The sequence below is a fragment of the Phalacrocorax aristotelis genome, chromosome 5 (genome assembly GCF_949628215.1).
Source record: "Phalacrocorax aristotelis chromosome 5, bGulAri2.1, whole genome shotgun sequence".
Taxonomy (NCBI): domain Eukaryota; kingdom Metazoa; phylum Chordata; class Aves; order Suliformes; family Phalacrocoracidae; genus Phalacrocorax; species Phalacrocorax aristotelis.
In genome coordinates, this window is record NC_134280.1 from 672,478 (window position 1) to 697,566 (window position 25,089).

Below are 25,089 nucleotides of genomic sequence, written 5' to 3' on the forward strand. Positions count from 1 at the left end.
TTTCATTTCAAACCCCAGTACTTCCCGGGGTTTTCTCAGCAGCTGTACTCAGAACAATGCTGTGCTGTACGCTTGGGAAGGGGCAGTGATGTAACCATCGCTAAATTACAAGTGAAAGATTTGCTTATTTCCATGTATATATATATATTTTTAGAAATTTCCCCAAGGCAAAAGAAAATGATTCATGACAAGCAGCAGCTTGGAAGGTCATCTGGATTATTAGTTCTGTACCGCAGCTTACCTCCAACACAAAAGCAAAGCCTTTATGTACTGATTTTAATAATGCTAAAAGAGTTCAAAGCCTTAGCAATACTCCCAAGTAATTATTAGGTAAGCTTTTTCATGCATGGCATCATTTCATGTACTTTAACAAAAATATCTTTTACTGTGTATTTTAGAAGGAATAATAGCGTTGGTTTGTGAGGTTTCTTTGCTGAACAGGCCTGGTTGTTTGGCTCCGTACCGACCCTGGGCCATCCCACCGTGCTTCCGCGGGCAGCGGTGCCCGCCCGGGCAGCGCAGACCTGGGCAGGCACCCCCGGCCCTGCCCGCTCCTCTCTGCAGCAGGAGGGGAAGGGTGCTTGCCGCTCTGCAGCATCACCGTCATGCTGCGCCGCACCTGCGGGGCCGCACGGAGCTGCGTCAGCACAGGACAATTCCCACCAGCTTTCTTGAAGCCGATACGCTTCGAGAGTGCCGAGAAACCTGGCTAATTGCTGCATGTGCCGAGCCGGGGCCGCGCTCGTGAGGATGGCCCATCTCCCATTCAGCCGCAAAGACACAGGAGTCTGGAGGGAGATCGTTTCACTAAATGAGGTGACTGGTCCGGGGTCCAACAACTCCTTAGTCTTCCAAAAATTTCCTCTATGTCATCTTTAAACTGTCTGAGCTGTTTCTACACTCATGAACCGTTGTGAAGTGGTCTTGAAATTTCAGCTGCTCCAAAAAGAGGCAGAATTTATGAAGTACAAGGGGGTTTTGGGTTACCATGGTAATAATTTCAAACCAGAGAAGCCAGATTTTGCTATCCTTGCTGTCTTGTCGGGAGAGTTTTCTACGTGTAAGGATGACAGGGTGAACCTGCTCTACAGCAAAAGGTGTGCTCTGCTTGCAATTGTTTTCTGGGGCCCACATACATCTAAAGAGCATGGTATTTGCATTGACATTAATGGGTTTACTCTAATCTCTGTGCGTGGCAATTTATGCGCATAATACTCCTTTCACATGGACGTGCCATTATTACACCTTGATTAATACAAACATTATTCAGGAAAAAGTTACAAACTGTGCACTAGCACGGAAGGGGTAGCTACAAGCGTGCTCTGCCATGAACTGGAAGACCCCGAATTTAATCATGGTCCACTCCTAGTAGAGCTGCGCCAAGTCAGCTACGTCTGAATATGCTCATTAAATCCACAACGCCTTTCCTTGGGGGACTGTAAAATACTTGAAAAGCTAGGTGGTTTACTGCCCTCACAGTGTGTCACGGCAACAGAGGCACAGCGAGACAGCCCTGTGATCCTCCCCAAACCCGTGGTCTGCAGCAGAACCCATAGTCCTGACTCTGAGACGCCGCTGCCAGCATTAAACAAAACACCTCGTCATGATATTCATCTTAGACTTCAGCTCTGTTTTTCTCACCAAATGACGTTATTACAGATAGAATTCTGCTACAGCTGAAATTTCCTATCAACGCTTACGATACTGATAGAAAGGATAATTGAAAAAAATCTGCATCTTTTGGAAAGCAGATTTATTTGTGGGGATGTTCATGACGGTGAGTAAGTGGTATTCAAAAGGACAGAAAAAGCCATGCTCACAGATTATGCTGAGATTACTTCACTAACCTAATTCCTCCCTCATCTTCACTATTAATTAAAAATCAGCTGCATGTAAACCGTACATGATCTGGTTACACGGGGCTGTGGGCAGGAGCTGCCGAGTCCTAATTCCAGTTTCTAGCACCAATTCCTTCGGTGGCTTTGGACGAGTACTTGGCAAGAGCTGTCCCTTGGCAAGCCATGTGTGGGGTACTTAGAAGAGGACAGTTTCCAAGACTCACGTTGTTCTACCAATAGCAAAGTAGAAACTTTTTCAGGCAAAGTCTTTCTAACCCATGCAGTTTCTTATGCTGCCTGGAAATCCTGCAACCCATCATTAGTTAGAGATGGTTTTTAATTCGACAATGTCACCCTTTGTCATGAGGTCTATTAACCACATGGGCTACTATTTTCAAAAGTGCTTTAGGCTGCAAATAAGCAGCTAGCTTTTCAGAAGTGTTGGCTGCCAGCACCACCTGTGGAGCCTCGAGGGAAGCTTGGCATTTCTAGAAATTTAGCGGTTTACTTATAGTCTGTAAAGTCGTATTTAGATACCCAAGCTTTAGTCTTCTCTTTTGGAAAATGGTCCTTGTTAGAGCTGTATTTTCTCCTGAGGAACACCTACACATGAGCTACTTGAATGTCACATTCAGTTATTTGGCAGTACGCTGTGGAAAATTACTGGCCTTGTACTGTTGAGCCAAATGCAGACCTGTTGGTATTTTTAAGGGAACTGGTATTCTTTTCTCTGTTTAAAACATTCCTATTACTCATAATGAGTCAAATCCTGGCCCCATTTGGAGAGCGGTGCACAAATGGGTGCAAAGAAGCTTCTGAGGGAGCACTTCCCAAGCCCGCTGTGCATCTGCCTCTTCCCAAGGGAACCAGCGTCCACTCCCAGCCCCGGCACCACTGCTGCGATTACTACCCATGTCGCCCCGGCCTGACCCATGTGCATCTCCACGTCTTCTGTTTTCACTCCTCTCAGTCCCTCACCTCCTGTCTCACAGATGCTCATGTCACTGCTCGGGAAGTGCTGTACGTGGTGAGAAAAAGAACAAAACACCTCCTCTGTCATACAGGAGAAATGATGCAGGGCGCAGCGTGCCTCTCCTCTGGCATGAAATCTTTCCCAGCCACCTCCACCGCTGCAGGCGGCGGTTCAGCCAGCCTCAGGGTCTCGCTACCGTCACAAGAACGGTTTGCTGTTGTCCCTGCACAGGCCTTCGGTGTCTGCCTCCCCTGGGTCAGGAAGGAAACCTCTGCGGTTTGCCCACTGGTGCGTGAAAGCCAGCTGGGCTCCGCGGCCACCAGCAGCAGGGCTGCGCACGGCGGTGCTGCCTGGGAAAGCATGGCCAAGCTCAGCCATCGCGCAGAACGACGCTCCCGGGCGGGTGAGGGCGTGCCATGGGGGGACGACGGCAGCGCCGCGTTCATCGCAGAGGGACGGGCAATAGCTGATGAAGTCTGAACGCTCTGGGAACAAAGTTCATGTTTCAGACGGGGTTTGACAAACGAGGCCCGGCAGCATGGCTTCACGCAGCCTGAGCTGCTGGTGTTGTGGGACTTGCCTTCCTCGCTGCCTACCGAGCCGTCGTATCCCTGTCTTGAGGAGACACTGAGGTCACAGGGGAGCCCCGGCTCACGGGACTGAAGTCAGGAAGGTGTGCAGAAGATCAGGTCACTACTATTTGGGGATTTCTGGTGCAGTCTGTCTGCTCAGAATTGTTGAGGCTTGTTTAAACTGTAGGATTTCATGTCCTTAATTCATCACGTGATAATTTAAGTGCTCTGTTCATAGTAATTAGGTGTGACTTCTAGAAATCTCTTCATCATCCTCCCCAGAACACAGCCCGCGCCTCTCCAGGAGCCTCCGGTACCGTCCACGAGGTGCAGCGGGCACAGCGGCCGCTGTCCGGCCCACACCAACCAGCGCAGGGCTCGGGGTGTCACGGCAGCCCCAGCGAACCCTCGAGCGGCGCAAGCGCTGCCCTCAGCCCGGTTCCTGCTCTCCCCGCGGGCTTCGTGTCCTGCGGGGCCTCCGCAGCCGGGGGCACGCGGCGGAGCCCAGGCGCTTGGAGGCGGCCCGGAGCCACTCCGTCACCCGGGGGGAACCCACGGGCCCCCGCTCCGGGCGGCACCGCGGGGCACTCCCCGCTGGCGGCGGGACGGGGCGGGGCAGGGCGTCACGTCTCCCGCGCGGGAACGGGTCGACACTGCCCACGGGCGCCGGAGGGGCACGGCGTGGCGCCGCCAGGGGGCGCGGCGCGGCGAGCGGAAGTGACGTGTGCGGCCGGGCGTGACGGCTGCCGGCGGCCATTGGCGGGGCGGGGCGCTGCCGCCGCCGCCGCCGCCGCCCCCGCCGCGCCGTCCCCTTTGTCAGCGCTCCGCAGCCGTTCGCTCGGCGCCGCCGCGGGCGTGCGGGCGGGCCGCGGGCAGGGCGAGCGCCGGGCCCAGAGCGCGGCGGCCGCGCCGCCCCCCGCCGCCCATGGCCAGCCCGCCGCGGCCCTAGCGCGACCGCCGCCGCCGCCGCGATGAGGAGGTGGGTGCAGCGCCGGGGCGGGGGCCGCGGCGGGCCGGGCCGGTGGCGCGGGGCCTGCGGGAGGAGGCGCCCGGGCGGGCGGCCGAGGGGGGAGCGGGGCCGCGGCGCGGCGGGCGTGAGGGGCTGTGGCCGCCCCTTCCCCGGCGGGCCCCGGGGCTGCGAGGCGCGGGGCGGGGGCCGCGCAGGGCCCGGGCGGGGGCGGGTGAGCGACCTTCCCCGCGGGGGGAGCGGCGGAGGGGGCCGCGCCACCGGCAGCGCCCACGGGGAGCCGCGGCTTAGCTGCGGGAGGGGACACAAAGGGTCTCGGCGCCCCGCGACCGTCGCGGGACACGCGCGCCGCGGCGGACGGCGTTGCTCCGCTCTCCGGGAGGCCGGGCTGCCGCGCCTGCAGACACGGGCAGCGGTTGGGGCCGCCCTGCTTTGTTTGGTTGCTTTTTTTTGTTTGTTTTTGATTTTAAAAAATACTTTGCGTGAACTTCTCCGGATCGGAGGCGCGGAGTCGCGCCGGGCCGGGGCGAGCTCGGTGCGTGGCTGTGCTGGCGCCACTCGTGTCAGTGTGCTGCAGGCTCCCGCTTCGGTAGGAAAAGCTAAGAAAAGTTACAGGCCGAACTCGCTTGTGGCTGTTAATCTGTTCTTCCACTGCCAAATACGACGGCGTTTTGCAGGGTGAGTCAGTAGGGGTCTGAATGCTTGTTTTCAGCCACGCAGCTTTGGGTTTCAGCAGGAGACAAAGGCGGCGGCAGGACTGTGGCCTGAGCTCCTGTCAGGGCTTCTGCTGGCGGTGGAGGACGGGTCGCGAGAAGCGGGCGGTCGTTCCAGCCTGCTCGGGTCGGCAGGTTCCCTCCAGGCTATGAACCCACGGGCTGGCCTGTGAAATCTGGGGCATAGCCACTGTACGGGAAGCTGCCTGGGCCATCTTTCCAACTCTGTTAGTCTATAAAAATGTGTTAAAGTAATTTGTTTGCAGCAGTATCTTTACGGTAAACTGGGACTAAACCACTTTATTTTCCTCAAAATGAGAGGAAAAACTAATCTTCAGGAGGTTTTTGAAAGAGTAGGGGTTTCTGTAGGTGTGACAGAGGGACTAATTATTCAAAACAGTGTTATAACCAGTGGCATCATGAGGAGGAAACCTTCAGATTCTGGACTGAGCTGCAGAACTGGAATTTCTCTGTAAAAACACCTTTTAGAAATGATGCGTTGAGCTTCCAGAAGAGAACAGGTTCTTTTCCCAAATCTCATGTGTTTTTATGGTATGCATTGAAGCCTTTAATTTAAGAAAACTCCTATGGTTGTAAGCTTGCTGTGGGCAGTGACAGGTCTATTTTTAGATCTTCAGTGTTCTTTTGTTTCCTGTGATCCTTGTACTTCATCTTCAGAGAAACGGTAGTGACCTGGAATGCAGCAGATACTCTGTAAATACTCTCCAAGTTCTGTCCTTGAAGGTCTAGTACTGTTTGAAGAGTACTGGGTTGCCTTGAAATTGAAATCGAAATCAGTGAAAGCTCAAATCCTGGGTGTGGAAAGCTCTCGAGTGCATGCCTGGTTCCTCTGGTGACCATAACTTTTTGGAGGAGGTGTTACAGATCTATTTTTGGGGAACAAAAAGTTAAAAAGTTCCTGTATGCACTGAGCTCTCTGCAGGAGGTGTTAAGTGTGTGAAATGTTTTGAGAGGTTTGCCTTCCATCTCAGTATTTTGTTTGCTGGGATACTACCTGCATTCCTCTGCTCCGTTTGGGGGGTGGGGGTGCTGCTCCTTGCCTGATGGCACAGGACTTGGGAGTAGTTACTGATTGTAAATCTCTGCTTATTTGTTGCCTTGTGCTGTAATGACAGGTGTGTTCATTTTTTCTGCTTCTGTCTCCATTTCAGGACAAACTCTAAGGTCTGTTGCTGTGACTTAGATCCCCCCTCAGCCATATTAGTTTGTAAATAATCAGCTCTTACAGGCCTAAATCCTAGTTAGGCCAAAACTATAGGAGGTGAGGCTGTTACTGAAATGAAACAGCCTGAGGGAGGAAAGCTGTGTTATATATTTTTAGCTTTAAGTCTTATAACACATTTCAAAGCTGCAAGCTGAGAAAGGGAAATCCTACTGACCTGGTACTGATGATGTTTCCAGAGATGTCATCAACAGTCTCTGCATAAGTTCCCCTGCACAGTAACTGTTGCTAACTCGTTTTCTCACTGCTTATTTTTATATGTGCATTAGGGAACTGGAAATATTTCCGTTGCGTAGCTGCTGAGGTTGTTACTCTATACTCTCTGTAGAGAATAGTACGGCTGCATTAGGTACTTACAAAAGTATTTGTGAAGACCAGAATGGTACCTGCAGGAGTTCAGCTTCACCCTCCGTGGACTTAACTCATAAAGTGACTGTGGCTGTTGTATGTTCTTGAAGCTTGCCTTAGTAGCTGGATATTTGATATTCTGATGGTTGTTTACACTCTTTGATATTAACATACATGTAGTTGGTTGCATCTTTTTCTGCTGAGGTGACTTGCTAAAGCTCATCTCTAACACCATTTAGAAAGATTCTTCCACAGGAGAACGTGAATGCGTTGAGGTGCTGAGGTGAAAGGGAAGGGTTAAATATAGCTGTTTCCTGCAAAACTTATCAATTTTTGAGGCTAGCTCTCCAAATAAAATTTAAAACAGGAGAAGAAACCCTCTCTGTAGGCTCAGGAAGATATAATCATCACATATGACGCTGTAGTTGTGTGCACCCTGACTGCAGTCAGAAAGTCCCAGTGCAGGTGTAAGGGAAAATGAAGAGATTGTTGGCCAGGGCTGGGAGAGATGGGGCGGCATGTGGTGGTGTAGCTTGACATGGTATCATTTGCCTGTCCTCAGTCTGTGTCCGGCAGGGAAGGAATGGAGACTTGAATCACCTTGCCAAAACTGCCAGGCACAGCAACAAGCAGAGGCATCAAATAGCTTATTTGGGAGGGATGCAAATGAGTCTGGGAGAGGGATAAAAATCATTTAGAGAAACATCTTCTCTCTCTCAACCCCTGCTCTGTACTTGCACTGCTCTCTCAAGTTGCATGCTTCTTGAGAAGAGAGAAAGCAGTGGGCTTTTTAGCAGCGAAGAAGCTCTTGGGGTAGGAAGAGAACATAGGCGGGGGAAAGAACACCAGTGAAGTGTTGTGGGTGGGTTGTGTTTGTGGTTTTTTTGTTGTTGTTTTTTAGGTTTTTTTTTTGGCCAGCTGGTACTCTGAAGTCATGCTTAGATTTAATGAAAGCCTGATGCTAAAATAGGATCTAGGGACAGCCGTTGTAAAATAATTAGGCGCCCTTTTAGCACCCTTGCCCTGCCAAAAAAAAACCCAACCAAAACCAACCCTGCCTGAATTCACTTGCATTCTTAGGTAGCTGGACTCTAAGATAGGCATCTCGATATCTGCTCTTGTATCTTTTCTTTCTTCTAGTGTCTAGGAACAGGTTAAAAACTGGCCCACTCACCTGTGCAGTTATATAGAGCTACAGAAGATTACAGTGGTGGTGTTGAATGCAATAATTGCTCTCTTCCAACCTCTCTCTGTATGAGAGTTCATGGAGGTCCATTGGGGTGGATTGCAGTTTAGCTTTGATGAGGGTATGCGTGTGTATTGGGAGATAGTTTATTTGCTTTGAGACCTGAGGGTAGTCAAGACCGAGACAGTTTGAGAGCATGTTTGTTACAAAGGTATCTGACGCTGTCTAAAAAAATGCACCTTTTAAATCCTGCTCTAGACAAGTTCAGCAACTATGCATTAAGGATGTAAGTCATTTACATCATCTACATATCTGTGAAATAAGGAGTGATAGTATTAGTGGTGTTGGAAAGCTGAATTCACATGAGTTTACAAAGTGTTTTGGGATCATGAATTTAGAAGATGCTATTGACTATGACATGCATGGAATTCCATGGAAATGCTTTCGAGAAATCTCTCTTTTTCTTTGCTATGTTTGCAGCCAAAACAGTTTTAGAGTAAAGCTTTCAAAAGCATAACAGTGTAGTCAAGTAGCAATAAGTAGTTGTAATGCAGTGGTTTTCATTGTATATTGGACCATAAGCATGCACATAACCCGGTTTCAGCTGATGGGTAATCCCTTCCTTAAAATGTGGCCTTTAACAATTACGTGTATATAGCTCAGTGTTCAGAGGTTCCTATTTCAGTGTGATTTGCATTTGTAAGTCTTCCTGGTATTCAGCACATGCTCTCAAAATTTTACTGTCATAACAAGATCTACTGTGAACTAACAATGATTATAAAGTAGCACTGAGTCTAGCCTCTGATGTTAATTCTGTGGGATGCTAATCGTTTTCTAGAAGGAACATCAAGAGTGTGCCGATATTCCTAGTGAAATCAGTACATCACTACTTTATATGAAAGAAAGCAGTAATGTATCTTGGAACTGTGATAGTGTTCTTTGCTAGCAGTTCAGATGCTGACTTTCCCCTGGAAGGCCAGAACTGACATTATGATTCATCTGCTGGTGAATAGTCAACATCAGGTGCTGCATCATGGTCTTCGCCAGTTATTACATGATCCCATCTTTAGACAGGATTCTTTTGATCTGCTCTTTCATTTCATGGTGAATTCATCCTGGTTGTCAGTGCTCCACCTTGTTTGCTGAACCAGTACTGGCCTTGAATATTGCTCTGTGGCACAGTGGCTATGCCTGGCAGGCCGGGCAGTGTGCTGGATCCCAGGGCCTGTTGGATGGAGGATTCTGCCCAGTTCTGGTTAGAGCACATTTTGCATTCTTTGTGCCTGCAAATTAGTGTGCCACCAGCATTTAAACACCTCTAAAGCCCCCAAGATCAATGTCCCTCATTTCAAGAGATCGCGCTCTGTTCTGTTTAAGTACGAAGGCAGCTTAAGTCTCTAAGCAATTGGGATAACTCATTGTCCTTTGGATCAGCAGTCTCTTCATGTTCATGTGGGGCTGGCTCAGTCTGGTTCTGCAAAGCTTTGTGAGGTGGTGTAAATGCAGTGTGTTTAAATAAACTGATTCTGAGGGGAGAAATGTTTGAAAGGAAATAGTGTAGAGCTCTTAAAGTCATGACTGAAATGCGAGTAAATGAGAAGTAATAATTTTACTTTTTTCATGGTGTAAGAAATAGGGAATACCATTGGATATTCTCATAGGCCTGTGGGTGGACCATTAAACCCAGTGGTCCAGATGCAGTTCTGGGCTTGGGAATTGACCTCTGGGAAGTGTGGGGTCAGGGGCCAGAGGACGATGAAGGAATGACCTTTGCATGCTACGCCCTTATGCTTCTTCCTAAGCATCTGCTAGTAGCTAGCCTCGTCTGGAGTCAGCAGGTTATTGTTGAGTTATGTGTACATTTTGTTGTTGTTCTGTTTCTCCTTCTGACCTGGAAGGGCAACTGGATGGCTGCTCATCCCCAGAAGTCAATTTTGTCATGCACCTTCCCCTTTTGAAATGCTCTTGGCAGTGTCAAGCCATGTTACTGTTGGCTACTTGGATGCTTCTGAAAAGAAGCAGATGGAAGTGTCGGTAGCTTGTTGTAAGTTAACTCAGGTCTGCTTTAGGAAAAGGAAGATAATGGCTTGATTAGGAGAAGCTTATTAAAACAGAAGACCTCCAGTTTGGTGATTGCCTAAGGCAGACTTCGGGCTCTTCATTTACCTTGTCTGAAATGAATAAAGATGGAGGGAGGAGGTGGTGGAGGGGAACACCAGTGGATATTATCTAGGCATTTTCACAGAGGAGGAGGTGATTCTGCAACTCTTAACCTGTCCTAAGTACCTGCAACAGTCCTTCTCAGCATTCTGAAGCCACAGATTGTCCTCAGTTGAATAGAAACTGGCAGGAGGACCTCTTCCACATGGTACAGAGCAGTTGTAACTAGTTGCGCTCACTGGAGGTCAGGCATTTCTTGTTCTGACTACAAACCTTACCCCTCTGCTAATAAGCTGCAGAAGAGAGGCCAACAAACACCTCTTCTAATTGCAGGTCTGCTGTTTGTCTGGCAAGTATCCTGTAACAGTAGGAGCAGGTTGGCAGCTTTTTGACAGCTGCCTTTGGCTGGGCGGATAGCTTGGAGGCTAGAAGTGGCTTCCTTTTGAAGTCCTGCAAGCTGCTGAGCTCTGCTTTCATGAGTCAGTGTGCCTCAGCAGGCCTCTCCGACCTTCCTCTCTGAATGGCCTGGGGTTCCTGGCTGAGCAGTTTTAGGCCGTTGGTGCTGTGGTTGTGCAAGCCTTTTTGCTGGATACTAATGCCAGGGAAGTAAGTGGTCTTGCTTGTTCCTTTCCATGTGCTGTTCTTTTGCCCTTTCTGGCATCTCTGTGGCCATGTGGTGAACTGGATAAGGTGTTAATTTGGTTGAAACTTAGTCTGTGTTTGCCAGTTAGTTCTAACCTGGATTAATTTCTAGTTTGCTTTTTCATGCTGGTGCTAAGGTGGGATCTCTGAGGGTATGAGTGGCTGGGTAGACATGGAGGACTGTGTGCTACCTCAACAACATGTTTGTGAAAACTGTTGCCTTGAGTGCATTGTGGGTGTGTTGAGTGTGGCCACGACCAAGGCTGTCTGCAGAGTGCCTTGGCCCAGTCTGTCGGTGCTGGAGTGGACCTGGTGTGATCCACTTCCCTGGAGGAGTTCCTGCAGGTTTCTTTGCTGCCTGCTTGCTCTTGGCCCCAGTTGTTACACCGGGGCGTGCTTAAACACACATTTTTTTGAAAGTTCCGCATACCATGGCTTTTGTGGCACAGCTCTAATGCCTGCCTGTCTGTCCTTCCTTCTTGTAAGGATTGTGACGAGCATGGTGGCCAGCCTGTCCTCTGTGAGATGCCGCGCGTGATGGCAGATCTGCTTGTGTTACTCATCCCTTTAGGGGTGGATAATTTCCTACGATGTCAGTTAGTATTGAATTGGAGGTAGAAGAGACGAGATCTAAATCTCCCTAGGAATAAAGGTAAAATTAAACAAAATGCGTGTTTGTATTAGTCAGCCTAAACCAGACTGTGCTATTTAGGGCTCTCCACTGCTATAAAGTTGGCTCTTGTGTTTGTGTGGGTGGACTGCAACAATTAAGTCATTTTAAGTCTGAATCTTAAAAGAGAAAATAAAATTAAAAGATAATGGTTTCATTTAGGAGAATAAATTAATTGTATCGTCTTACGTTAGAGAAAAGATAGATGGTACCTTGCAGGTTGTTTATTATTTGTAAAAATCATGTCCATGTTGCATGTTGAAACTCTTCTTGACTTCATAAGGAGTAATATTTCTGGGTTTTTATCTGTTAAATTACACTCTTTACTGATGCTTGAGTGTAACTGCCTGTTGAAGCTGCAGTTCTGTGTAGCAGCCTGCTAAAACATCCATTTTGATGGCATGGGCTGGACAAATCGCAGGCTGTAGGATGATTTGGCAATGGATTTTATGTGGCAGTCAATCTTGTATTATCATAATGTGTGCAACTCCTTATTTGCTATTGTCAGATTGGAAAGATATATGACTTCTAGTGCATTAGTCTGTGTATTAAATTAGCTAATTCATATCTGCTTAGGAGTGGAATTGAAATAAGTTGTGCATTTTAAAAAAAGCTATTTTTAATTTGACTTTTAAATACTGGCTCGCCTCAAGTTAAATGATAATAAAAAGTATTTTAGATGTACTCTTGGCTCATGAAAAAAGTGCTGATGCTCATGAATTTAAAAAAACCAATGGTGGGGTGTGCTATTGGTGATTGTCATTTCGGTAGAAAAATAAAGTAAATATTTGGAAAACTTAGGCTGAAACTCTTTTTCCAGACATTGATTCTTATTGGGCATTGGTCTAAGTAATTTTTATTCCACTTGACCTGTATTTTTTGGACTGAACTGTAAAACCTGTGTACATTCGGAGTCTAAATGAAATGCTGATGGTAAAAAGATGCTTGCATGGCAATTTTCACTCTGCCCCCTTTTCATCTCAAGGGTAACTAGGCGTAAATGTGGTGTGGAACCATCTCTGCTTATCTTGAACCAGGAGCTGTTTTCACTGAAGAGGTAGCGTAGGGGCTTACTTTGATGTAGTTCTTTCTCTCTGTCTGGGCTGCAGTTTAGAAGCCCTTTCTGTCCCAAACACAAGGCTGTGTAAGAGCAGAGGTACACCTTTACCTTGTGGTTATGGTGAAGGTTAAATCGAGTCTTGGCTACCCTCCAACATCTTTGCATAATTTGAACCCTTCTCTGTCTCGAAAGAAACCTGTGAGTTATTTCAAGTCACTGGGATAGAAGAAAAAGCTCCACCTAAAGATTGTGAAGAAACCTGGGATATGTTGCCCCGACCTGCAAATTCCCGCGCCACGCATGTGCAGCAGTGGTAAAGGCGCAGCCTGGAGTACGGCTGGCGGCTTGCTGTTTTTCAGATGTTCCGTAACTTGGTCTGTCCTCCATGTCTGTTCTCGTGGATCCTGCCCCTTGGCTGTTGTCGTTGGGACTATGCACTTACAAATTCTTGAACAAGTCCTTGGCTTTGCTTTTGCTATCTCTCTTAACCTCACATTAGTTGATTGTCAGTTAGGCCTTCACAAATGTGCCAGAAACGCCACGTAGATGCTTTTGTGTGTGCTTGTGGACCTGGCATATTTAAATCAGTCTTTAGTAGAGAATAATCTAAATGAGTAACATGTTCCAACTTGTCGAAACAATAGGGTGTTTTTTCTGTCTTTGTGTAGGCATTTTACACATTTGTAAGAGTCATGTCCATACCTCTGAAGAAAACTTGTATATAATTGTTCTGCAAAACCTGTTCTAAAAACTGAAGCTATTTAGACCCTGCCTCCATACATGTTCCCTAGGACACAAATAATATTTTGAAGAATGAGTGCATCAATATTACTGTTCCTAAATTATGGAAATAAAAACCTGAGCACCATTAAAATATGGTATTTCCACACCTTGTGCAAAAGTGGCATTTTTTTAAATGAGTGGAAAAGTCTTTGACTTCATCTTTTTAGTTGGGATTTGATCCTGGATATTGGTTAGACGTTCAAATAAAACATTTATTGGACTCCAGTGTACAAGAAAGTACAGGATTTTGAGGTAACTTTATCTTGTTTCTCCATTAGGAAGGCCAAAATGGCATGTAGTTATGAGCCAGAAGACCAAACTAGCTTTTAGAAGCTGTCAGTTTTCTTATGCAGTTACTGGAGCCTCTGGTGAGAAATTGGTGTTTCTGAGTCTGCTGTGCAGTGTTATGCCTTCCTTAACAAAGGGTCTGCTAGGAGGAAAACTTGCTTTATTCCCAGTCTGGGGATTTGTAAAACTTTGATGTGTAGACCAATTATTACGTTGGTTTAGTTCCCAAAGTTGGATGCTCTTTATTCTAACAGAGGCCCCACTGCATGCAAACAAGAGTATTGAAGGCCCTGAAACGTTAGCATTTGAATAGTTTTGGCTTAGCTTTAAAATAAATATCTGCTGGATATAGAGTTCTGGGGAGTGGACTAAAGCAAATTGAAAAGGTGAATTAGCTGTAAGTTGTTCTGCGAGGCTGGGTTAATAGAGACACGGCACGTCAACGCAGTGGCAGATGAAGACAAAAGGATATTGAGAGCAGGTTTATGTTTTGAGGCTGGTCAGAAGTGACGTAGATGCAGTTCAGAGGCTACTGTTTCTCTGCACAGAGTCCTCTGTTGCCACTCTTACTCTGCAGCATCAGTCCTTTTTTGGCCTAAACAAATTTCCTGCAAGTGCCCACAAGGAATAGTGAGAAACATTCCTGGCTGTTTTCTGATGTAGGGAAGCCCTTAACCTGCAGCTTTTGAAAGACTGTGGTGTTTGTCTTGTGGTATTGATGGTTCTTTCGAGACCTGGTTGAAGAAATCAACAGGTTCCCTCTTTGAAGAGAGAGTTTTCCAGTTTTTCCTGGCTGTGATGGAAAAATCTGGAAAGAGAAGCAAGCATGCTTCTTCAGACATGTGTATGCCACAAGATGACCAAAAGCAAAACGTATTGGCAACCCCTCCTTTTTCTGGGGAGGAAAGGTGCCTAACTCTAAGCTTTCAATTGCCTTTTGGTAGGAATGCTGGCATTTGATAGCTCAGCGTGAGTGGAGAATGCTTCTCTTCTTGATGCTGCCTGGTTGAGAGTAGCACACAGTGCTTTCCCTAAAGAGTACTTTCTATGCTCTTTTGCTCCCGAAAGATTCATAACAGGATGGACTTCTTGGTAGGATTACGTGATTGTGGGGCTTCACACAGTTGGGGAAATTGGAGGACTTTTTGCTCTCCCAGGTTCTCCACAGGAGCCTCCTTCAAAAAGCTTTGGAGGAGACCCAAGGGAATATTAGGCAAGGAGGACCAGAGAATTTGGGTGTAAGTAACTGCCTGTAGAAGCGAGACCGGAACCAGCCTGAAGCTTGGAGAACCAAAGGGACCTGCTTTGTGTAGGGTCTTTAGCATAGAATTCAAGTGCCTGTGAACTGGAAGTGGCAAGACACAAGGTTTCCGGGGTGAAGAACTTGTGTGCTGGGAGTGAAGGTCTCCTCTTCTGTTGGGCCTCTTAAACGAGAGTTCTGGAGAGCTGAGATGGAGTTTGCCTCTTTTTACAGACACATGTAGTTGGTGGGGGTAGAGGTGAAAGGGGGACACTCAGGCAGGCTTCATGGGACTCGTGTGTCACCGTGAGAGGGGTTAATGGCAAAAGGCCAGGCATGTGCCTGAGTATCACTAACAACATAGGTTACTGCTTATCAGCTGCTAACTGTTCAGCTCTGTGCATACACTTAGTGCTTTATGAACATGGGTAAAACAGTAGCTGAAAACATGTCACTGAGATTTCAGGTGGTGTGACTTGTGCTTACCCTGCAGCTCCTGCGTCTAGCTGATGCACTAGCCGGTATGCCCTGGTACCATGGCACCAGGATAAGGCTCTTGGCAGCAACTCACGAGAAATGGAATTGGCATCGGAGTGCGTGTTTGAGGCAGGAGTGTCTTACTTGAGCGGTTTCCAGTAGCACATGTAACATCTCGCGGGGTGACGACTGTGATTTTTGACAGCTCTTTGGTGGGAGGCGCGAGGGAGCTGCTGTGCACCGTGCGAAGGCTTGGAGGCCTTGCCGGCTCCCTTGTGCCAACTGCACCGGCAATGACCCGCTGCAGGCTGAGCTTCAAGGTCCCTTGGAGGAGCGGGGCTGGGTGAGCATCTGCTACATTCTCGCATAGCAGTTAAGTGTGCATAGAAAAGGTTTCTTTCTAAAATGCTGACCAATGTGAAGAAAAAAATACAACCTGAAACAAAACCACAAATGGAAGTGAACAACTAGCTGTAAAGTGAAATCTCTGAGGGTTTGGTGTGCCAGTGGTGTGAAAGGGTGCGAAATACACTTTTTTCTCTCAAAATTCTGAAACGTTCTTCCAAAAATGTTAAGGCTTTTTTGAGATGATTGATCTTGTTTCAGTCCCACAGGTGTGTTTGGCTGTATATGAAGTGAGGGATTCTTCTGAAAATAAACATATTGCAATTGTAAAGGTTGGCAAACAAACGTAGTGTACTGAAAATGTGCCTGCGTATCCCTAGCGCTTGAAGGTGCTTGGAGAACAGTTCTTCCAGTTTCTCTGTAGCTCATCTTTTGCAGTTACAGGCTTCCTGTACCAAGTGCATAAATAATGGTTCATTTTTTTTAGTTTAATGTTTTAGCTTTATATTTAATGCCTGCTTGTCCTTTGTGCTGTGCTCCAGGTGGTTCCGCACAGAGTCGTGGAAGTGCCTTGGAGTGGCTTGTGCGCTCTGTTGGCACTGCTAAACATCCCATGAGGATGAAGAATGCCCCAGATTCACTTCGTAATTGCATATTAATGAAAAAATGAATGTTGGACAAGCAAAGATTATATTAATTTAACTCTCAATTTACATATCACAATTGTATGAAAAAGACATGTTAAATGTGTTACAGTTTTTACCCAGATTGTCTTAGGATTACAGCTGATACACCGTCATCTCTGGTTCTAACAACTGAAGGGAAGAGTGCGCTTAACATGTTGTCCTTGTTTTGGGCAACAGTTATTGGTCAGGAAGGCTACAGTAGCTACTGTGTCAAGAAGCAAACCAACACCAAAGGAAACAAATCAGGCTTGTGTGGCTAACCATGAGTTCTAGCTTAGTATTAAAGTGGGTTTTCTCACACAGTAAGAAAAAAGCACAGTGGGTTTTCTGACATAGTATTTGACCAGTTCCTTGAGACACTGAGGAAATACTTAAGTATCCAGATGTTAAAAGGAGATTCTGCTGATTTGCTCATCTTGAAAGGCCGCTTTTCTTACAAAACAAACAAAAAACTCTGCTGCAAATAATTTAAAATGTTTAAATAAATGAACATAGCAAAGATTTTTCATGTAAAACATGAAAAAAACAAAACAAAACCGACCCCAAACCACCCCAAACGTTTGATTTTACTCTGATTTGAGTTAAAAACTAGAAAGCTAAAACTTAGACCTCTGTGGAGGAATTTCAGGAAACAATGATATTTTAATCCCGGAGCTGACCCGCTTCTCAAGCGGTACTGAGGCTGAGCTCCTGAAGAACTAGGCTTCGCCTTTGCTGTTGTGCTTTTGAAGTATAAAAGCTAAAATTAACAAAAAAATGAACTGTTTTGATTTTAATTGTTTATATTTTTGTTTGCTTTTTTTGTAACAGAGCACAGTAAATTCTAGATCAGGTTTATTAAATGCTCGCCCCAGCTGTGTAATGAAGATGACTTAAAGGTGATTAAGCACTCCCTCCTAATCTAGGACATTTCAGAGATTCCAAAAAAGTTCTTCAAGCCTTTCACTTCAAGACGGTGTGCAGGCTGATGGGGCTGGCTGCCAAGCACCCGCAGCCTGGTATGCGGGCGCTGGTCCCGCCGCCTGGCCGGCCGGGCGGCACCTCCGCCCGCACTCCGCTGGGTGGATTCAGACCTGGGAAGTCACCTGGGACTTTGGAAAGCAGAAAAGCGTGTTTTCATCTGATCTATGAACTGAGAAACAGGGCGATCTTATCCCACGCACAAACCCCCAGGTCACCCAGACAACAAGGTCAGCTGGCTGGTTTTGGTTAATTTAGTTCAGTAACTGCAGGTATGGTGTCCTTTGTCTGATAAATGGGCTTTAAAAGCAAAATGTTTCGATAGTTTTTCTTGCATAATTAGCACAGTCAAGGTATTTTAAGCCTTTTTTCCAATAAAAAACCTTCTGAAATGTTTTACTTGTAAGAGAGTGAATAATCAAAATAAATGTATTGCTTTCTATTACGGTAAAACATGAACCTGCGTTCCTGTATATTAAAGTAGAGGCGTGGAGCTGCTTTGGTTAAGGCTTGGTTAGTGAAATGTGCCAAACGCAGTGTAAAGCAGACCTTCCTAAAGAGCTGTGACTTACAGTGCCCTTTCAAGTGAGCTGCCATTTGTGCCCCCTCCTTCCCACGCTGTATGCTTCCCTCACAGCATGCTTGCTGTTTCTCTCTTGCTGTCAGTTACTCCATGCACTTTTTGCATTTCTTTTGCCTGAATTCTTGGCTGGTAAGCAAAGATTTTGCAGCAGTAGCTCTGGGGGCTGTCCCTCTCCAATAGCACAAGCCAGCACAGCATGCTCTCAGTAACAGTCAAAAGTCATCATCTTCCCTCCCATCCCCTGTTATTCTTAGTTTTCCCTGGGAAATGGTCTTTAAAGTCCGTATGTAGTTAGTCTTAACAATATGTTCATTTGTGTTGGACAATAATTAACTGTTCTTTAGAAAAGAACAAAAAAAAATGTGCCAAATCAGAAGTAAAATAGCTTAAGTTGTGTCTCACCTTGGTAATTTAAATCACCTTGATCACCTTGAAAGTATTTAAATACATACCAAAATCTAAAGTCAATATTCCACCTTTGCAAATGTAGAATGCTGGTTTGAAAATTTCAGAAAATCAGGTAAAATTCCAAATGGTGTGTGGTTTTTTGTTTTGTTTGTGGTTTTTTTAATCTTGAATTTTGCTTAGCTTTTCTTTGAGTCATTATGCTCACACAATTACTCAGTACGGTTTATTTTGCATTTCTGTAGCTATTTTTTCCTGGTAGTAGTCCAAAGAAGCTTCCATCTATGCATCTATCCTGAGTACAGAATTCCCTTTTCAAGTAAAGTGGCTGCAGCAAAAGGAGGGAGTGTGGCTGCATTCAGGGGAGTTGGACGTTCATTCTGTAGATTTATCCAACGTGAGCGGAGAAGGGTTGGGGGTATGAAGTGCTTTGAAATAACGTTGCTGTCATTTTATGCATTGCTAAGAATAAGATTTTGAATTTGAGGGAGGAGACAGGAGGAAGGGGATAAGATGGAGTGGTCTTAAAGCAGCGTGGAAGGTCCAAAGAAACCTTTACCCTTCTATAAGAAAACTTCTCTAATGCCAGTGTGGCATAACACAGCCCCTAGAGCTGTGGTGCTGAGAACTGGAGCAGTCTGGGAAGGATTGAAATACTCTATATAGCGCTAAAATAATTCTGTGCAGTGTTACTTGCCTGAAGCAGCTTGTGCAGGCTGGCTGGATTTTCAGGTGGCCAGAGATTGTTTTCTCCTGGGGAGCAGTGCAGACCTGCAAACATCCCTAGCTCGTACAACCCTCCCCAGAATTGCTAGTTTGGCAACTCTGCCGCTAGGAAGTTTACCACAAATTATTTTGAAGCTGTTTTGATTTCTTTGCAGTCCTGCCTGTGGGAATCTCGGTGTTTCGGGGCTTTGTCCTGTGGCTTGGTCTGCCTGTGCTGAGCTGGCCTTGCTGGTGCGTGGCTGCTGGTGCCTGTGTCGTGGTGCGATGGCAGCGTGGACTTTTGCATGGGCGATGACAGAGCTGTTCATACGTCTTTTAATCTTTTCTCCCCAGCTGGTGACAGGTGAGCTCAGGCTGCATTGGTGTGGTCAAATACAGACCATCGAGCAGAGCCTTTGCTCAGAATTCATGTCCCCAGCAGTCTGTAGACAAGAACTGCCTTATGCTCTCTGGCTTGCATGCGATGCGAATAGGAGATTGTCTTCCTCTGGTCATACAGAGGTATAACAGTTGCAGGACTTTAAAGAAAAAAAGCAAACTGAGTGCAGCAATGAGATGTATAGTTTAATTGTTGCTTGAGGAGAACTTGGAAGGTAATGTACAGTTGCAGGTCCAGCAATACATGGCCCTGTAATCAGCTGCAGGTAAGAAGTCATCTCTCATAAGGGCTCTTGTTTAAAGATCTGTTGTTAGTGGTTATGTTTCTTTCAGCAGTGTTTTTATATCTGTGGACAAGTGTTAACATGGGTCCAGCAACACTTGTCTTCACCAAAACCCTGATGCTGTTTTGTTGACCGTTTGGTGTAATTGCTAAAGATCACGGCTGACTGGCACCCTGGCTGTGCCCTTCAGAACCCGAGAGGGTAAAAGGAAGCAAAAAAGGTGTTGATCCCAGCTAGGAAAAAATAGGTTGAGATCATGCATTGCCTTCAGTTATAAAATTACTTAAAAAAAGTGTGGGGTTGGCAGAGGCAGTCAATTGTCTCTCTTGTCACAGCCCTCTGCTGCTGAGGTGTCCTGAGTGAGATTGACCCCAGGCTCCACATTCCTGCCAGCTACATGGCTGAAGGAGGAAATATTTCAGGCGCCACTTGTTATTACCTCCCTTAGCTTCTTCCTTTGACGTAAGCACAAATTCAGAAAACTATCTGCTGTATCGTATAGGTGCAGCAGTTCTAGTGCAGAAGATAGCTGGAAGAGGAGGGGGCCAAAAGAGTGCATGGACTGGAAGACAGATGTCAAGGTGAAGGATTGGGGAGGTTCAGAAAATGGAGTGAAAATGATTGCTTTGAAGGACCTGGAGTAAGTGAAAATGATCATGGTGTTAGTAAGGGAGCAGAAAAAGAGGAGAAATCAAAGTTCTTTCCTTAGTTAAATGACTTGCGCTGTGTAACTTTTGTAGGTAGCTAAATTTCAGTTTTATGTATTTTAACGAACTAGGTACTAAGAAAATGCTGTGTTGCTCTTCTAATTCAGGAAACTTCTAGGCAGGATGAATATTTTCTTTGATTGTATGAATGGCTCTTGGAGAAAAACAAACCTGACCAACAAGCAACTTCATGCAGTAGCGGTTTGCTGCTTTGTTAGTTTCAAACTCTGCTAGCCCTGGTCTTGATTATCTTTGCTCTGGCAACCCTTGAGGAATACAAGATGATCTTTTCTGAAAATAGTGAGCAGGACAAGAAGGAAGTCCCTTCCGTCAGACAACGGTGAGACAGTTCAAGCCCAAAGCTGTAGCACAAACGGATGCGGTCTTACCCACGTCCATGGTGGACGTTGCACAAACAAAGGGTGAATGGCTGTTGCACAGATCAGTAGGGGTGGCTTTTATTTTTACTAGCTCAAGCTGTCAAGTAAGTTCATATTACTCTATTCTGGGAGTTTTGGAGAGGTTTTAGTAATTCCTGTGTTTGTCTAAGCTGCTTGTTTGCTCGCCGGTGCTTAGTGTTGTTTGGAGTGCCAGGCTGCCTGTGATGTGGATTGGAGACCTGCAGTGGCAGGGGGCACTGGGTGGTGACACAGTCCTGCCGTTAGAGCTGGATGTGCAGGGAGGCTATTGCTATGTCAGTGCTTCTGAGCACTACTGCTTTCAGTTAATCCTCCTTTTCAAAAAGGAAATAGCTAATAAGTTAGTGGATGCCTTGGGAACAGGCAACAGCTGGGTATAAAGCAAAAATCTGCTAAAACAGTAGTAATTTCTGAAGTGTTGCGTAGAGGGGTTTTTGTATGTATTCAGTAGCAAATTACCATTTAAGCTTATGTTGTTGTTGCTTCCCTGAAGTTGGCATGAAGGGTCTATTTGAAGCTGATCGTCATTGCTGTGAGACTTCGTTAGAACAGTTGTACAATGTAGTGGTTGGCACTCTGTCCTTACACTTGTAACACAATGGATTCTGTTCAACAGGAACTATTTTAATTGGTTTCCACTCTGTGTTATGTTAAAACTCTTCTGCTAGATGTAGAAACCTGTGACATGTGTTTTGTTTGTTCCTGAAAACATACACTTTATCCTGCTTTGGTCATTCAAATTCGTTTCACTTGATTGTCAGCTGAAAAAAACATGCATTTGGCAGCACTTCAGCAGCCAGGCAGCTTCCTGTGGCCCAGGACTATAAACTGTATAATTTGTCCAGGGGGGGCTGTGCGTTACAGAAATGAAAATTCCTTCTCCGACAGCATTCATTGCTTAGCACCCAGCAGCGTGGCTCTCGGAAACGGCTGGCATGGTGGGGAGGGATGGGAGGCAGCACTGGCTCAACGTGCCTGCCGCTGCGAGGACCAGGGACGGGTTTCATGGCAGCACCATGCTCTGGGAGCCCCGGGCTCGGGTGGTGAGCGCCGCTGGTGAGCGGCGGGTGGAAAACATCTCTGCCACGATCGCCCGGCTCCGCTTTCCCAGAGAGCCCAGTTCTGCTGAATGTGTGCCCCTGGCGGGGAGCTGTGTGTTGGGCTGGAAGCCAGCTCTCCGTCAAGGTTAGGTGTGCTGTCTCTTGGGAGAAGGCAGACAAACAAGTGGGAGAGTTATTTCTTTGGTGGTGAGCCTTAAATTCGTAGCTCTTCATTGTGATAGCTGGTTAGAAAATAACCAGTAGTCATGACTTCTGTTAATTAACTACTAAGAGTTAAATAAATGTTGTTGGAAAAACTAGTCTGTGTTTATTCGACATGTCTTTTTTCCAGAAGAGGCTGGTGCTAGTTGGTACATGCTCGATTTCTGTGCATGTCTACAGCATGGGTTATGTTTTTTCCTCTGTATTGATTTTCATGATTCATTGAACATGATCTAAGCAAAAAGCACACTTAAATGACACTGGAGACAGCTGTCTGTTAAAGTGGGACACTTATGTATGCTGAAATGGCGCCAGGTTTTTTCCATTACTTTATCAAGTAACACACACCAGTAATATTTCTTTGTTTAATTTCCTTTTCTAGGTCACTGGTATATCACCTTTTCTTTGTTTAAAAAGCTATGGTAAATTCTTACTCTAAACTTTGGTATCAGTTCTGTTCCTGTTATTTTTCTGATAATCCTTTTTGAGGTTTGAAGTGGAAAGAGCTTTACATTGTGTTTGGGAGCCCGTATGAGTGACTCTGACTCTTTTTTTCTTCCCTTCTCTCCCAGTAGAGCTGTTTTGGAAGGTACATGTGGGAAATTTGGATAAGAGCAGAAACGTATAAAGCTCTGGAAGCTGATGTGTAGCTTTTTCCAGTTTTAATCTGTGTCTCTTCTTTGTATGGCAAGCTGAAGTTCCAGATGTTGTTTTGGCTTAGAGATAGTGAATAGGGGAAAAATAAGCATTCTTAATGTTAACAGAGTCAGACTGGCTGGTTCTGTACTGACAGGAAAATGGAGAGATAAAACCTCCATTAATGGTGCATGTGCTGCCTAAGTAGCCAATAAAACAATGCCGTCTTCACTGGAAATAAGTCCCAGATTGGCAATGATCAGTGCCAACTGCAAGAGGAGACAGCTGCAGAGGCTGAGAAGTGTTAAAGTAAAACTAAACATTAACTTACTTAGATAGCAATGGGGTTTTTCAGGTGTGCAAATCCCCCCTCTTTTTTCAGTTAAAAGTTAATTCTTAGGTCTCTTTCCCCCCATCTCAGAGTCCTGCTTACTTACTTTCAGTAGCTGACGATGGAGGTCAGGTGGGTGTGCAAAGCTGGGGTTGAAGGGATGTCAGTAAAATGTGCTTTCAGGGTCAAATGTCTTTTATGACTCTTAACTACATCGGTGTTGTCTCTTTGAGCACCAGTGTGGTTTTTGAAGCTCACCCCCCTGATGAGCTCCCATTATTGTGAGTTGCAGAACGGTTTAGTCATGCATATGCTGGATTCCTTCTGGAGGAAACTAAGCTGCAAGCTCTGTTCCTGGTGTGTAGCAAATGTGCTGCATCACAAAATGTGGGCGTAAAGGTCTCGGCTTCTTCTGGACAGCTTTGAGGCACATGTGATAGCGGCAACTTCCAGTAAAGGGACCAGGCTAAATCCACGCTGAAGCAAAACTGCTGAAATGCTTGTTAGGCCTATATATGGTGGCCAGGAATGCAATTTCCTGTACTAGTCTATAGGTTATATGCATAATAGCCTATCCATTGTCCATGTCATATTTTATTAAATAAATAAATATGCTGTGTCCTGTATCTCTTCCTGACCTGTTCCTCCTGACATGCTTATTTCTAAAATGTATGAACAGTTTATTTTTAAACGATTGCTGCCTTTCTGCTTATTTCCTCCTTAATCTTTCTTTTTCCCTTTTCCATTGTTGAGACTAGGAAGTGGCAGGTTCTGATCAGTGGCCTGCTTCCCCGTTGCCCATCTCTTCCAGTGTGCTGTAGGTGTCCTCCAGGGTTTTTCGACCTCGATGAGCAGTTCCTGTAAGAATGCTCAGTTTGCTGGCCTTGTTTAATACTATAAAACTAGGAGTTAATAGTGCTGGCACTGACCCATCTACGTTACAGAGGAGCCAAGCATTACAGCTCTTCTGTTATCTGAAGTCTTGTCTGTTTGCTGCTTGGAGTTGGGATAAACTTGTCCAAATCACGATTTGTGTGATTTATTGAAAAAAGGGTTTGGGTTTGTGTTTTGGATGGGTGGGAGGGAATTGGTGTGTGTTGGTGTAACAGAGTAAGAGGTACTTGGAGTGTGTACAGCCTTAGCCAGTTGGAAGAGCATGTTGACGTAGGCTAGGATTGGAATGAGTTAACCCCTTTTGCCTTGTTTTTGCCAGAGGTGGGAGTACAGGCCTGGAGCTGGCTGGCTAGCCAACTGCGATTGTGTAAGCATTGCCTGATGCCCCAGAAACACCATCCTTAGAAATCCTACCCCAGGACTGGGCTGTAGGAAAAACTTCAGAATAAATGGGCTGTTGCATATGTTTGCTGGAGGAAGATGCAGAAAGAAAACCTGGGTGTAGGAGACTCCCACAGCCTACCTTTGTGCTGCTCTGCATTCCTTTGCTCTGCTGCCCAGAGGCAGCAGTGGGGTGTCTTGCTCATGTGGTTCATGATTCAAGCCAAGCCCAGATGTTTTCATGCCCAGTCTGGCCTATTTTCTGAGAATAATTCTGGATGCCTCAGTCCATTTTATTGTGGTTTCCTTAGTGTCTAGTCCAGTTGAAGCTAAGATGATTGCTGGCCTAATTGAATGCTCATAGGCAGACATGGCAGCTTCTGCTTTACCTCTGCAACCATGTTCCTGCAAACTTCAGAGCACTCAAAATTAGATCCACACTGGTGAGAACTTGAGGTTGTTTTTTGTTGCTGTTTTTCTTTGAGTGGGAAGCATATGCGCTTCTTTAACTTGTGCATTCTTATCTCAGAGGAAAATCGCTTTATGACAAACACTTCCTGACATTGGGAAAAAAAGTGGTGTGGTCACCTATTCTGTATGAACAAGAGCTGTCTCTTGTATCCTATTGGGAATGGTCTCTTACTCCATCACTTCCCATTAGTGAGGAGGGCTCTTGACCCAAAGCGTATTGGGTCAAGGTTATCTATGACTTGTCTTCGGTCTGTTATATATAACAATCATGGCTGGATCTTCTCTGTGGAGATGTTGAACTTTGGAAATCACCGGTGGATCTATGTCATAAGCTCACTTTGATCAAGAGAGTACGGCTTTGTTTCTACATGATCGTAGATGAGTTGCTCTTAGGTGGTCCTTTGTGCAGAGACCCAAAGCTAGACTTGTCTGTAAAGAGAATTTTAGGTTGCATTTTCTCC

General features: G+C 46.0%; 1 protein-coding gene across 3 annotated transcripts in view; it reads left to right on the top strand.

Moving 5' to 3' along the window:
- Positions 1–4,160: 4,160 nt before the first annotated feature.
- ACVR1 (activin A receptor type 1) overlaps positions 4,161–25,089 on the top strand; it is a 70,370-nt gene continuing 49,441 nt past the window's right edge. For 2 of the 3 annotated variants that reach the window (XM_075092700.1, XM_075092701.1), the window contains exon 1: positions 4,161–4,362. In XM_075092700.1, the coding sequence (XP_074948801.1) occupies positions 4,355–4,362 (8 nt within the window). In that variant the 5' untranslated portion in view covers positions 4,161–4,354. Of the gene's footprint in view, positions 4,363–4,665; positions 5,029–25,089 lie in introns of those variants that run through there. The other variant, XM_075092699.1, reaches the window with a different exon arrangement.